Below are 16,077 nucleotides of genomic sequence, written 5' to 3'. Positions count from 1 at the left end.
ACACTAGGAGTTGTAGTTTAGTGTGAATATAAACGTTTTACTGTGGTGGGCTGGTGTACCCTGCCTTGCACCCAAATAAATGTAGTGGAGTAAAAGTACGATAGTGTCCTCTGAAATGTAGTGAAGACAGTGTAAAGTAGCAGAAATGAAAATATTCAAGTAAAGAACACCTGAAAATTGGCCTTAAGTACAGTACTTGAGTATATGTACTTAGTTACCTTTCACCATTGTTAAAATACGACATGAGCATAGAGGACTAGACTGTGGTATTTGTGCATGAAACAAATACAAAAAAAAAAAGATACATTTTTGGGCATTTGATATTGTGGACACATAGAAAGCACAACTGATGCATCACTTTGGCTGATAAAGTATTAAAAGTATTTAAGTTTTCATCTTTCACCATTGTAGTTTTTTGAGTTTCAGTTCAGTTGTCGATTGGCGATACTTGAGAACAATTTGGAGATGAATGGTGTAGGGAATTTTGTCTTTTTTTTTTCTTCTGCAGAATGCTTAAAATAGTCACTTCCACAAACTTCAATATCTAATATCGCTCCTACCCTGATATTAGTTGAAGTTTATTAAATCATTTATTTACAGATATTCTGTTGTTTTCTTTTTCTGCTCATTCCTGCAACAGGCACAAGTGTGAAGAATGCGGGAAGGCCTTCAAGATCCAAAAGCAACTGATCAACCACCTCCGTCTTCATGAGGAGCATCGGGCCAAAGGTCTTGTTCGGACTGGCCCCAATGGTTCCCGATTCCAGCAGCCAGACCCCTCTCAAATGCAGACTATGAGAGGCGAGTCATCGAAGGGACAGGTAATGGGAGTCAAATACAGCCATCAGGGTTTCAAAAAGCCCTATTCTTCAGCTGGAACTTCCAGACCCCAGAAGTTTGACCCAGCTGAAAGTGGACGTCGACCTTTTGCCTGTGAGGAATGTGGTAAGACATACCGCCATGCAGGCAGCTTGGCCAATCACAAGAACCTTCACAAAATTGGGGAATACCACTGCAATGTTTGCAATTCTACATACCCCAACAGACTGGCAATGAAAAACCACCTACGTCTACACTTTGCCCAGAAAAAACACAACTGCCAAGAGTGTGGCAAGGGCTTCCGCACCCAGAGGCAGCTAGCTACCCACACTACAGCTGGCCTGTGTAAAGGCCCACAAGGGCCTGGGGCCCAGATGGATTTTGAGTGTGATGGCTGCTGTGAGGGATTTGCCACAGCTGATGAGCTTTCAGCCCACGACTGTCCAGCCCAGCACCTGCCCTCATCCTCCTCCACCAACAGTTCCACCAACATCAGTATGGAGAGAAGCTCTGTGGACCTGGACTCTGATGAGAGACCCTATGCCTGTGACCTGTGCAGCTGTGCCTACAAACATGCAAGCTCGTTGCTGAACCACAAGCACACACACAAGACTGGCAACTTCCGGTGCAACTTTTGTGACAAGCCCTACACCAACTACATGGCACTACGCAACCACATGCGCATCCACACACAGCGAAAGAAGCACATCTGCCACACTTGTGGGAAAGCCTTCCGGCTGGCCAGGTTCCTCCGCAATCACCAGAAGGTCCACGAGGAGGGTGCTACACCCTTTGGCTGCCCCACCTGTGGGAAGAGTTTCCAGGGGAGATCCGGTCTGGCCAGGCACCGCTGCGGGGACAACCAGGTAGGCATGGAAGTCAGGAGGAAGGCCACTGCACCCACGGGAGAGGGCGAAGAGTGTCGGTACACGTGAGTTCTCGTCAGTTGTTTGTGATTCTTCGAAGTTGGAAAGAAAAAAAAAAGTAGTGAAGATAAATTTAGGTCTCTACATGTCTATTACAGGTATATGATCTCCAATCCGGCTTCCTTGGGACCATACGCGTGCCGGAATTCGGATTTTTCTGAAGTTTGGACAAATTGAATTAGTGGAGAGACCAGATAAGTCAACCCCGTTTGCTTTCAGTTAGCATATATCACACACTTCAGTTTTTTTAGGCTACCTACAAACACTTCATGTTGAGATGTAATGTTTTTATGCTTTTGTTTTGTTAGCAATCTTTGACACAGATTTAAGTATTTTTTTGTGTGAAGCATATTAGCAAAATTTCAAGTATTGATGTTGTGTGCTCTTTATTTTTGTTATGATTTTGATTGTAGTCTTTGATTTGTTTGTGTTTGTTTTCTTCAGGTAGTCTCATGCTGCTAGCCAGTTATAAGACTAGAAATTGCAGTTATGTGATGGGGCTCTTGCATTTTGATGTTGTGGCAAACTGAAATCACAGGGAGCGTAGGAAGTATTTGGAGCTAGCTGCACTGCACGTCTAGAGGTTACTATTTGTAAGAGTTAATGCCAGCGCAGTAGCTGCAAGTAACTACAGTCTGACATGGTTCTTTGGGCATGTTTGTTTTTCATCCCTACATTTGGAATTTAGTATTCCCCCAAAAGAAAGCTTTGACAGAAGGTTTTTTGAAATGCTTTCAGATGTGAAAGAAGCTGTTTAATGCTTGTGTCTACTTGTGCAGTGCAGGGAGCGGCAGATACCTTCCAGTTCCCTACAAGAATCTGAGTTGTTTGTAGTTTCTCCCATGTTCCTCCCAACCCCCACCCAGCAGTCTTTCCCCATGACCTGTCTTGAGCTCGTAACTTTAAATGGTACACCACTTTGTAGTAGTCTTTAAAACGTTTAAGCCGGATTTCAGATCATATACCTGTATGTGCAACATCTTAAATTAGTAGTTAAAATTTGCAGTAATTTAAAAAAAAAAAGTGGTAACCAGTTACTTAGAACATTGAAAACAAGCTACTATCTACTGTTTCTAATCTCCCTTTTTCTTTCCTTTTTCTCCTCTTCTTATCCCCTTGTGCCTCTTGTTTTTTTGTTTGTCTCTGCACAGATGTGATCAGTGCGGTCGCTCCTACCGCCATGCCAGCTCCCTCCTCAACCACAAGAACACCCACACTGTTGGCATCTACCACTGCGCTGTGTGTCTCAAGACCTACTCTAACCTCCTTGCCCTGAAGAACCACCGCCGCATACACTCTGAGACGCGGCGCCACCGTTGCCATGACTGCGGCAAGGCCTTTCGCGTTTCCTCCCAGCTTTACAACCACCGACGCGTCCACCAGAAACAGCGGGAGCTGACATGCCGGTCCTGCCAAAGAGCCTTTCCTACACAGGCCAGCTTCAGGCTCCACATGGAGATCACCCATGGACAAGCACCACAGCCACGTCAGCCCAGATCCCAGCAGCCTCGACCGGGGGGCTCCCAGGAGCTGGGCTGGGGGTCAGGCCTAGACCTCACCTTGATGCAAGAGCAAGGACTCAACCCAGGCAGCATGGCCAGAACCTGCAGCCGTGGGGGCAACAGTGAGGTCAAGTCCCATGTCTGTGACCAGTGTGGACGGTCTTACCGCCACGCCAGCTCCCTGCTCAACCACAAGAACAGCCACAAGACCGGGACCTACTTCTGCAGCTCCTGCCAGAAGGAGTTCCCCAACCTGATGTCTCTCAAAAACCACAGACGGATCCACACTGAGCCCAAACGCTACCAGTGCCCTGACTGCGGCAAATCCTTCCGTGTCTCCACCCAACTCATCTGCCACCGCCGGATCCACACCAAGGAGAAGCCGTTTTCCTGCCAGCAGTGTGACAAACGCTTCTCCTCCAAGTCCAACCTGAGGCACCACATGAAGGTGCACTGGAGCAGCTCAACGGCGCCCCCTCCCATGGCCATGAGTGCGCCCAACTTTCTGGGTATGCCCGGCGGCCCCTTCATATAAGCTAAGGGATGGGGGGAGGGGGTTTGGGCAAGTCAAGGGGAGGGAGGGAGCCAGTCATATGCCAAGGTTGCTGGAGGTGCAAAAACCTTTCCTCTTGCTCACCCTCCTCTTCCTCATTTCCATGTGTGGCTGTAGTGTGTGTGAAGAAAAAGGTGCTTAGACTCAGTCCAAATCCTACATGACAGACCATAGACTGACAGCAGGAGGGAGAAAACAAAATGGATGCTGCACACACAGAAAATGGAGGATGTATACACACACATACACTGTCGCTGACACACATTCAGCATCTTTCCTAAGCTTTCTCAAACTGAGCAGCCTTCATTGATGTTCTCACAAGGCTCTGGTTATACAACTGTCTTGACTGTTCAGACTGACTAAGAGGCAAATGGGCAGACAGACGTGGACTGTAGACAGACCTGATCTAGTGTTTAAGAGCTGCATGGACTTCAGTACACCTGCCTTACTCCCTACTGCATGTTGCCCTGTAAAGTTGAGGTTCCTGAACCTTTCTTGCTCTGGAGACATTGATGTGAAATTTGATGGCAGGGCTCCCACATCTGCAGAGACTGAGCTGTAATCAGACTGTTTATTATAAAGACCAGCTCCTAAAGACTCCTGTGGTAATGACTTTATGACAGGCTGACTGTCGGGGCAGAGCTGCTGTGAGCGTCCACATGAAGGTATGAGGAGGTTGCGTACTGAGCTATCTTTTCCATTTCACTCACAGGAGGTAATTGGTCCAGTGTTTCAGTTGATTTGTCTGTTTCCACCCTCAGCCTGTTTCTGATACTGTTTATAGGGAGTTTTGTGTTGTTGAAATCCTTTCTCATGGCCTTTGTCAGTGTTTTCTAACCGTATTCAGTCTACATAAGGTCTTTGTTTTTAGTGACCAACATGCAGGTGCAGTGGATATGCTGGTGAAGGTGGGTTTTTTTTTTTTTTTCCTTTTCCCCCCTTGCTTTTTTGTACCTTAATGGATTCCTGGGAGCTTTTCAAACTGAAGACAGAACATTTCAGTCTGGTTAAAGGCAGCTGTGTTTTTGTGTGTGTGTCTTGCAGCACCAAGATGAAGTTCATATTCTTGTAGCTTCCCTGTCATACCACTCCCTGACACCTCATTCACATATACAGGTTGAATATTAACAGTGTAACCTGCATGCCTGGCTCTGAATGAGCAGCTGGATGTTGTTTCATCACTACACTGGCATAGAGTAGAACAGGTTTCTCATTTCCTGAGTGATGTATTTTCATACATTGTTTTCCCCCTCATATCTCAGTAGTTATTTTTCAGAAAACTGTGAAGCCATTAACGGTGACAGTCTCTTTCATCAAAAATTACATGTTCAACACAAATTGGACAGCTCTCCAGAGTTGCTACTACACTGCCGTTTGACAAAGATTTTCAGAACTGTTTCCAAGCAAAAGGTCATTTTGCTCTTGATAAAATGTGATCACTTCGGGTACATGTTGACCTTGACAGTACAGCTCAGTCTAATTTGGGCGCCTCACATCTAATCAAATAGGCTTGCACCAGTCTATAGTACTTTAGACAATCAACTAGTTTCAACTGGTGCAAGTGACTTGAATTTAAAGCTACCTGTTTGCAGGGCAATTAGATCATTTATCGACAAGCTGGATTTCTAATGACAGAAGGGACGCGGTGGGCTGTGGTGAGCACAAGGACAATAACAGAAGTTAGGGGGAGCAAAGTGATATGAACCTTTTAGAATCTGCAACTCTGAACTTTCTTATGGTTTGCTAGCATCACAATTTTAATCACACTACTCTAGCAGCTTTCTGCCAGCAAAATCTGCTGACTGCATCATTTCTGTCAAATCCAGACCACTTGTTAACACCACTGACCATCAGCTTTAATCCATCCAGTTTTATGTAAAACAACTGCTTCAGTTTCACCAGGGAATCCAAACAAATGCTGTTGGTTGTCACTCCACCAGAGCACATCTGCATTAATCCAGACCCCAGACCCCCACCCCACCTTGGGACATGAACTATTTCTGTCTTGGTGGGTGGCACCAGCTTTTTTCTATGACCAACATTGTGAGTCAGTATGTGTGAACGAGTGGTGAATCTCTCTCTTCACCATTACATTTACAGACCCCCCCCCCCCCACCTCTTCTCGCCCGCCCTGATCTGTCTCAAACTTGTTACTGTACTACTCAAAAACCAGCTGCACGTGGTTGTAGGCTAAAAAAAAGGAGGCACAGACCGAAACCACATGGATGACTAAAAACACAACTAAAGAAAGTTGTATATTCTTCGGCCTGAGCCGACATGTTTTGTTTGATCCCGTATTGTAATCGTATTTCTGACTGTATTATCTACAGTAACTCTTTTATAAGAAGGAAAAAAGACGACAGATCATTGTAGTAATGCATTTATTTATATTATGATTATTAACACTTGTAATGGACGGCGCTAGTCTTTAGGATGTGTGAGTTTAGAGCTGTGTTGATGTAAAACACCCACCTGACCCCCCCCCCCCCAACCCCCTCTACCCACAATCCCCCGTTCTGTGGAGATGGACTGTTGAAAACTGGGCTCCACTGAGATGTTACTTTGTTCTAATGTGTGAAAATTTAAGGAACTGTAACTACACAATGGAAAGTGTTTTTCTTGCCTTTTACCTGATGTTGTGATGGTATTTCTCAGTCAAGCCCTCTCTTCCATATTTATATCTTCTCCAAGCCCTTCACTTCCTCGTCCTTCCCTCTTTTCTTTTTCACAAAAATCAAACTCACACTGATAGACGACGACTCGGTGATTCTCCTCTTTATTTGGAGCGCATTCAGTCCTCAACATTTGAACCTTTTTTTTTTTTATGTTACACTCTTATGGTAACCTCTTGTATTTATTGGTGATATTTTTCCCCTTTTTTTATTTAAATGCATTTTTTTGGCTATTTGGAAGCCTCTGTGTGTGTTTTAAAAAAAAAAACAAAAAAAAAACACGGTTTGTCAGCATTTTCAGGAGCACTGGTGCTAGTTTTAAAAAAAGAGAAAAAGTCAAAGCCGTGCAGTGACCGTCAAGTGCTGTAGGAGTCAATGTGATATTGATCTAGAACACAGAAATAATAACTGTACATTTTCTATTTTTATTTTTGCATTTCCACCACCATGTTTGATTTTTTTTTTTTTTTTTTTTTTTTTAAGTTTTTCAGAGTGGACACCTGCATTTCAAGTAGTTTTTAAAGAAGTTTGGTTTGGAACAACTATAACCCCTTTTATGTTTTAAGTTCTAACTTTTTGTTTCTTTGCATATATATATGTAATGCTTACTATACACTTTTATAAACTATGTTTTGATAATTCATTTCTTAACAGAAAAACTTGTCCATATACTATAACCCTTACTGCTGAGTACTGAAAATAAATAGCTGAAAAAAAGCCAGTGGAGGTCAGTGTTTTCAATCCATTCTCCTTCGACAGCATTGGCCGTTGTATGATTCAATATTACATCTGCATCTTACGTCAGGTACATAGCATGTGACCAAACTTGACAAACTCAATAGATCAGTCCTGCTGACAGCAACAGAAACATAGTTCATCCAAAATATCAAGACAAAATGCTTGTTAAAAGAAAATTGGGAGTCTTGGGTGACGGGGTGAGCTTTTATAAGGGATATTAAAGGTTTGTAAATGCTCATGAGTTTCTCACTTTCTAATAAGCCCTATGAACTTATGTCATAGACCATTAGCCATTAAAACAGCTATAACCATTAGTTACAACTTTAGTAGAACTTACTGAGAAGGAGCCAAATGTTTTGTTTTTTTTTGTTTGTTTTTTTACATGATATTTTTAGATTCAGTGAATGACTCATCTGCATTTTATCAGCAATAAATTCTAAAGCTAAAGTTAAAAAGGTAACTTGGTGGAAAATGACTGATCTGGAGCTAATATGTGCTTCTCAGACTTCACATGTTGTATGTAACATATTTTGGATGATTTTGTCTCTAGAGGTTTAGGTCTCTAGATGAACCTTCTTGGTCACATGATGTGTATCTGATGAAAACACGATGTTCAAATACTGTAGCTTGGGCAACCTTTTCTCATCTGGCCCCAATACTCAAGAATTGTTTTTGACTTTTTACCGACTTAGTTGAAAGAATATTTAAAAGTGCGAACACTAAAATATATTGAAGCTCAAATACAGTTGCAGGCTGACAGAAGGTTTTACAAAGATCAGGCCGGTGAAACAATTACAACATATTTAAAATATAAAATTGGATATCATGTGTCATCTCTAAACTTAAGAGTGGTTTCCAAGGTAACCATGCAGAAAATGGAGGAAGTGACAGTTCTGCTTGTGGTCGAGCTTGATTCAAGTCAAATTCATACAGTACTGACAATTTTGACAATACCAATCATCAGTCGATGTTTATCCATCCAAGTGGAAGTTTTAAAAAAAAAATCTTGTAAGCTTTTGAATGGGAGGCAAGGCGCTATTTGACATTGTACTAATTCATAATTATCCACAATTTAATGTATGTATTTTAAAAATTTGAGAACACAAATTATTATGAAAAGGGATAAGATATAACTTTAATCACTTAAATGCAACCTTTACAGGTCTTTAGATTCCAGGTATTTAGTCCTGCTTCATGATTCTCTAAGAAGCAGCTACAGGCAGTTTTTAGACGAGTTAGCACTTCATCCTCACAAACCCTGTATATGTTCAGCTGCTTCACAGTGAAACTGGTCCAGCTGCTTAGCATCTGACACATCAAGAAAAAGTATGTGACACTGCAGGACTTCTACTGTGAAAGAGCCCAGGAAGTTTATGTTTGCATTAGAGAATCTCGTATCGCCATCACAAAACCCAACGAGTTCCTAATGTATAAAAAGTCCAGGGCACTTTTATGAAGATAGATCTCATCTGAGCTGACTGAGCTGTCCACTTCATTAGTGTCTCATCAGAAATCTGCAGAGAAACAGACAAAATGAGATTTCTATGTGCTACAGTCCAGCTGGGTGACAATAGAAATGTCACTGTAATTTCTTATTAAGCAGGAGGCTTTAATGCATCTGTTGGGGACTACTTTAGTGTAGGATTAATCCATCTTTGGTGGTGTTGTGAATGTTTTTATATGGGACTAAAGACCAGTGTTGATGGATTATCTCATGTAGATAGATTTTTAATATAAATGAAGTGACGCCAGTTTCCAGAAGAACTGATGAATGAATGAGGTGATTGTTGGACATTGGCAGTGATGTGGTTACTGGGCCAATACACTGGTATGACCCTTTTATAAGATGTTCTACAGATATTGATTATATATTCTTCTCACTTTCTTTTTTGTGCTAATTGTTTTTGGGAAATTAATGACCTGAGGAGAACTTTAGCTTGTACAGTTGACAGAGTATACAAATTTGAAAAGAAAATTCTGGTATTTTCATTTGACTCTAATTATTTGATTGATTCTGGCAATAAATAAAGTAAATAAACATGCACTTTTTTTTTTCTCTGCAAGATCAAGTTAGTGAGTTGAGGTCTAAATCAGCACCCAAGTGACCAGTAACCAATAAGTATTGAAATGAAATAATATCTACAGATGTCTAGTTTGTAGCTGGTCAAACTATTTTTAAAAGCAGCCACACAAAACCCATGAGCATTTCATAAATCCTGTTAGTGTCCTGTTCTTTTCTCTGTAGGTGAGACAAAAAATAAAAGCTTTCACCCCTGCCCATTAAGATATCAGACACACTAACAGAGTTTTTTTGGCTTGTAAGTTTTATTCAATTGCTAAAAGTAGTTTAAGGTCTGAGAGAAGCTGTTAAATCAAACCTGGACTTCCCAGAATGACAGAACCAATAACTGCAACTCAGTGTGGTCAACAAGTGGCCCTGGCCCTTCACGGTCCTGAAGAGCACATCTGAAGAACTACAGGACTGTGGACACCAGCGGGACTGTCATGTCAACAGTATTTGGAATTCCATATTACAAACAACTATTGTTCATTCCAGTTTTAAAGGATCAAATTATGGCTTATGGCAAGAGTGAATGTAAGGTTTATTGATACTGGTTGACTTGGATTGAATATTGGCTCCATGTTAGTGAGCAAACATTCAAACTAAATTAAAACCCTGTTACCCTGAATACTGGGAAACTGGCTCATTAATCATGTTAATAGAACAAAATAAAAAATAAAATAATAAAATGAAAGTATGATTCAGCTTTATTTATTCATTTTGCTAAATCAGTTCAGTTTGTTTGTGACACAATATCTCCTGATCCCAGTACCTCCAAATTTTCCATCAGTTGTTACTTTGGTTTTGTTGAAGTCAACCATGTAATTTGAGTGTAATAACCCTTTATGGTAAATTTCCCACACATATCTTGAGGTCATGGGTAGTGAAGTGAAAATGAAAATCCTTCCGTCACACAGCTTAAATCCAGCCAGCAGACAGCGTCTCACGAGACTCAAACCTTGTCAAAAATTATCAGTTTATTGTGATTTTGTTGTAACTGAAACGTTCATTAATATTCGCTAACAAGCCGATCTCTGTTTTATTCTGAAAAGACAAATTAAACCTGTTTCATGGCAGCCGAGCGTTAGACCTCCTGAGACTGAAACATCGTTGTCTCTTTTCATTGAACTGGAATGTTGTTTTTTAAACATTAGATCATTTGTAGTATTATAGAATATGTGGAATAGCTTTGAATGATTTTTTATGGGTTTTATTTATGTTTGTTTGTTTTGGGGGGAGGGGTCCATGATGATGTTTTTTGGCCCATTATGATGTCCATATTTTCTGACCTTGTGATTCTGTATTTGTATTAGATATATGCATGTTATTGGTCTTTTTTATCATCTTTTAAATATGAGGTCTGTGGTAGAGAGCTTTCAATGTTGTACTTTCTTTTTTTTTGTAATGTTGTATTGTAATTTAATATGGACTTTGCAAGAGTGAAATTCTGAAATATATGTTGTAATTGTTGAAGTCTTTCTTAGTTAATACTGATTAATTATGAGACACAGAAAGCTTGAGCTGGTTGAGAACTGCTGAGGCTGTAGACCTATGAAGCCCAGTGAGACGTTTTTGCTTCACAAACAAATTGGACTTGGTCTGACTTGACTGGACTTTGGATATGTGCTTGTTTTAGGAAGTGTAGTGTTTTTTATCATGACAGCAGTCAGCCCCTCTGAGGCCTTTTTAGTTCTTTCCAAATCAGTTTCCTGTCTGTCAAACTGTTTTTCTCTGTGCCTGTTTCCAATCTGAACTGGATTTAGTCTGAACTAAAACCCCCATGTATCTCCTCTCTTAGATCTGAGTCCAGCGAGTTCAAGCAGCAGCTCCAGGAGCTTCGTCTGCAGTCAGTGTGGACGGTCTTACCGCCACGCCAGCTCCCTTCTCAACCACAAAAACAGCCACAAGACCGGGACCTACTTCTGCAGCTCCTGCCAGAAGGAGTTCCCCAACTTGATGTCGCTCAAGAACCACAGACGGATCCACACTGAGCCTAAACGCTACCAGTGCCCTGACTGCGGCAAATCCTTCAGAGTGTCCACGGCCCTTGTCTGCCACCGCCGCATCCACACCAAGGAGAAGCCGTTCTCCTGCCAGCAGTGTGACAAACACTTCTCCTCCAGGTCCAACCTGAGGCACCACATGAAGGTGCACTGGAGAGGTCCACTGCTGTCCAGAGGCACAGCATCCTCTTTTTCCACTGTCCACTCCAGACCTTTCTAAACATCCTACCCGAAGCTTCAGTCACTGCCTTTTGTTGCCCTGAGGAAAAACACCATTTCTACCTGGAACCTGGATCTCTCCTGATGGAAATGTCATATAAGTCGACTTTTTGAAGCTCTCGGTTTCTCAGCTGTCTGTAGATGATGAGTGGACACTCAGATTTTCTTCACTGAACTGACGGTTCTGATAGTTTTACCAGTGTCTATATTGTTGGCTGTGACCAGTTCTGTGTTGTCCCATGAACACTGTTATACTACCAGCCAGCAAACTGCCTCTGTGACAGTAAATGGAAGGTTATTTCCTTTGATGATCAGTGTGCCGGTGGCAAAACAGCATAAACAGAAGAGTGAAGGTGGATTCTGGGTCTTGTTTTCCTTCCATGGTTGTCTCTTGTGATCATCAGTATTACATTTGAGACTACTTTTATCTTCAGGATGTCAACATGGACCAAAAAAGGAGATTTTTGTGTGAGGAATTTATCAAAACTCTTAACCTTGTTTTTACATGTTGAACTACTGAAGTCCTTATCTTCCCACTGAAGGAGCGTTGAGGTCACAGCAGGACTTTTGGATGTGGTGTCAAAACTTGTAAGTATTTCCACCTTTTCCTTTAAGGACATAAGGTGGCCGGACACACTGGTAGGACATTTCTGGACAGTTGGAGTTGCAGAATATCTGGTTCTTCATGGAGAGCTGTAGTTTCACAGATTTCAAAAAAGCTGCTCTTTGGATTGAAATAAATCAACATTTCTGACACATTTCTGTTGAGCTTCAGTGTTAACGTCTATAGAGTTTTAGAAACTCATGTCTGCCACTCGAAAAAAATCCTCCACCAAATATAGTGTTTTAGTATCTTGTAGTAATTTTGTTTAATTGTTGTTTTTTTTTTCATAGTGATGACAGTATCTAGTAAATAAACCTCAAAGGTTCTTCACGGTTCCTTAAAAGTTTAATTGTGTGCAGAGTATTTGAAACTGCCTCATATGAATTGTGTTTTATAAACAAATTGTTCACTTAGTATGTAGCAGTTTTTCATCACGATGAAAAAGAAAGTCATTATTATGAGTAGTGTTTCTGAAAATTGTCAATCATGAAATATAGTGAAGAGAAACTTTCTCATAATTATGGATTATTGAATAAAAAGTAAGAGTTCCTCATTGACTTGACAAAGTATCTTATAATAATGATATAGACATTTGCAAAGAACATCTTCACATTTTTTTTACAATTTTTTTCATAGGTTTTGTAATTAGGAATTAGACCCTAAGTAGTTATGAAAGTAACATATTTGTGACCAAGTTTCTAATAACTGAGAAACTTCATCCTGAGACAAACAATTTCATGATTTCAAGAAATGTTAGCAACTATGAAAGTTTTTATATAATAGATACTATTTCACTTTTATTTTGAAGGTTTCTTTTAAATATAAGAATATTTGTCTATTTATTAGGACTTACCTTATAATCAAATCTGACTTATGACATACTAAGTCATACCTCTACTAATGTGAACCAACCATTAATCAGGAGAATCTCATACTTAATTGATCCTGTATGTCTCACAGCTATGTCTCAGTTATGAGACAGCATCTCTTAATTATGCATTAAATGTTTTTGTATTTCTCAAAGATGGTTCCTAATAATAACAAAAATGTTTTCATAATGATAAACTCAATTATGACTTAGTTTCACAGGATGATCACATGCAACCTCATCGGTCTGAGACACTAAATTTTGAGAACGTTTGTTTTAAATATGTAGTCCTAATTGAGGGTTTGTTTCTTACAGGATCCAGAGTGACATCACTTCTCCTACATATATTTTAAGTGTATTATAAATTCTAAAGCATTACTTTTATGACTTATGACTCTTTTGAGGGACAAACTCTTAATGTTAACATCACATTACAACAAATCATGACAATAAAAAACAAACCATTAATGAAAACCAACCCAATTTCACTGTCGTCTTACTATTTAGTAACCGTTATCCACACACCTCATAACTATAGCTCTGTAGGGCCCACTACACCTGCTGGAGGCAATGAGAGCCAGTGGCAATTAGCAGCATCAGCATGGAAATAAACACAGTTGAGGAGGTTGTTATGATTGATTTATTGTTCACCCATGGTTACTGGTGGTCTCTGGTGGTTGTAGACTGATGTAACACAAGTCACAACCTGTTGCTAAACATCACCAAGACATTTTAATGGCTAAATATAGCTCAGCTGTTTTAATACCTAAACACACCTGAGTGGTTGCTGTGCTTAAACATAAGGATGTAATGTATGTAATGATGAGAATGAACCTCTATGAGATGATAACGACCTACTGAACCTCCCAATAGGTTCCAGTGAGTGAGTGGGGACCTACTGAGCCATAACTACTGTAGAAGCCCAAACACGCTATTGAATAGCGCGACAACAAATGTTTTTCCCAAAGTGGCAGAAATGAGCTTCCATAACCAGCTACCAGATGGCCGACCTGATCCCCAGATGAGATACGCTGTTTTTAAATCTCTAATTATTTTTCTCTGTAGATTTCTTTAATTCACAAAGCTAATGGTGGGAGCCATTTTGCCTCTGACAAAGCTCATAAATAAAATACAGACGTCAGGTTTATTATACACAAGCCTGCAGACCAGCAGCGTCTTCATCAGACGAGTTCATTATGTCAGTGATTTAGCCCTCCTCTATGTTCTTCTGCAACTGTATATCATGTAATCATTTTGTTTTTTCTGTATTTTCTGACTGTGCCTGATTGCTCATATATATCGGTAGTTAAAGGGTTGTGCTACAAACTAAAGATAAGTAGAATTTTTAAAAAAAAACTAATGATGTGACGATTGTGTTTCCTGTCACTTGATCACAATCTTCAGCTGTTTTCACTTATGAGAGCTGCAAACTTTTACTTTTGTGAAAAAAAAGTGACATGAGTGGTGGGTGAAGGGTTAAAGGGGTGGTTCATCTAATGTAAAAAAACAAAAAACAAACCTGTAGCTTTGTAGATTGATTATAAATGAATGAAACTATGGCAGTCACAGTGATGGCCGTTTTGTCTCTTCCTCAAACCCGTATTTCTACAGCTCAATGTATTCACCAAAGGGAGAAGGAAATTAGAAGGTTTTCTCATATTTGTAACTTTGTTTATCATTATTATGAGATCCATACCTTAGTATTATATTACAGTTCACATTTACACAATATGTGTCTAGTAAATAGGACATTTTTTGTCAGTTACGAAATTTTTTTCTCAGTGACCACATTTTGCAGTTATCAGAAAGTAAAGATCTCATGATTGTGACAAAATTACAAGTCAACAAGAGCAAAGTTCTCATAATCACTGGACGCAGATCTTGGTAAATTCCTGATCTAGTAGTTATGAGATACTAATTCAAATAGAAGGGAAATGTGTTTAACTGTTGTCTTTTGTGAATGCAGTATACTTCCATACATTCCTGTCATCTTAGACTTTGGGATTTTCTAACACATAATAAGGTAAAAAGTTGTTTGCTGTGCAGATGGTCAGAATCATCTGGTTTCGTTGAAATTGGGGATGCAAAATGGCGCTGTAGAAAAAGTAAAAACAGTAGTAACAGCAGTAGATTCTTGGTGCTGTTTGGTTAGATTGTGTATTGTTATTGTACCTCTGTATCATAACCTCTGTATGACCTTTTATATACAAACAGATAACTGTACAATGCCTTGATTTGTATCAACATGTAATGAATGGCTCTTATTAGATAAATAGTGTGAAAATGTCACAGAGAAGCATTAAAATTTAATTTTCAGACACTAAGAACGGGAGAAGTAACACTTTTTAAAAATTAGGTTGCAGTATTTTTCCTTCTTGGTAGTATGTATGATTTTGTTTTGTTTTTTTGAGTATTTAATAAAACTGAACATTACTAAGAACTACAAGGATAAATAAAAGATAGGACAAATACTGCAGTTTATTCTGGCTCATTCCTACATACACCGTCCTGCTGCCCAGAATACTACAGTATACAGTCGTTAAATCAGAAAATTTTGATTGATCTAAACACCAGACTGTTCCTTTAACACACTTCACACAACAGTTCTGTACAAACCTTAAAGAAGCTGATAAAAAAACAAAAAGAAACATAAGCTGTGTGTTCAGCTGCAGCTCTGATGATCCTAAAGCCACACACCTGAGCCTATGCACCTGCTGGTTCATGTGAATGTGTCAGGGCATGGCTCTCTACTGGGTTTATATATTTTTCCTTTATATTTCCTTAGAGGAAAAACAGTTTGATAACACAGCAAAAACATTACCATGTTAAAACTGAAGCTAAATGAGAAATTAAATAAAAATGAAATCTTTTTTTTTTTTTTTACTTTTCTGTTTCATGTAATGTTTCAATTTGCATTAATGATAATTGCAGTTTCACTGAGCCGATAAGAAAAGCCTGCTGTAGATTGCAGCAGATGAAGCTGCTCTGTAATAGTTGGTGAAAAGCTGCTGCAGGGGCCTTCATCTCTGCATGCTGAAGCCAACTAATGAGACAAGCCTGGTTGAGGAGTTAAAGGTTAATTCCAATTTCTTCCATATTTTTGTCCACCAT

The 16,077-nt window shown here is 39.9% G+C and overlaps 1 protein-coding gene across 2 annotated transcripts in view; it reads left to right on the top strand.

Moving 5' to 3' along the window:
* LOC113140415 (zinc finger protein 850) overlaps window positions 1-14,456 on the top strand; it is a 29,577-nt gene extending 15,121 nt beyond the window's left edge. For both annotated transcript variants that reach the window (XM_026324166.2, XM_026324167.1), the window contains exons 3-5: window positions 641-1,750; window positions 2,897-3,756; window positions 11,071-14,456. In XM_026324166.2, the coding sequence (XP_026179951.1) occupies window positions 641-1,750; window positions 2,897-3,756; window positions 11,071-11,495 (2,395 nt within the window). In that variant the 3' untranslated portion in view covers window positions 11,496-14,456. The remainder of the gene's footprint in view (window positions 1-640; window positions 1,751-2,896; window positions 3,757-11,070) is intronic.
* The last annotated feature ends 1,621 nt before the right edge of the window (window positions 14,457-16,077 follow it).

The sequence above is a fragment of the Mastacembelus armatus genome, chromosome 8 (genome assembly GCF_900324485.2).
Source record: "Mastacembelus armatus chromosome 8, fMasArm1.2, whole genome shotgun sequence".
NCBI lineage: Eukaryota > Metazoa > Chordata > Actinopteri > Synbranchiformes > Mastacembelidae > Mastacembelus > Mastacembelus armatus.
The sequence above is the reverse complement of the archived record's forward strand: the minus strand, read 5'-3'. Positions and strand labels throughout refer to the sequence as shown.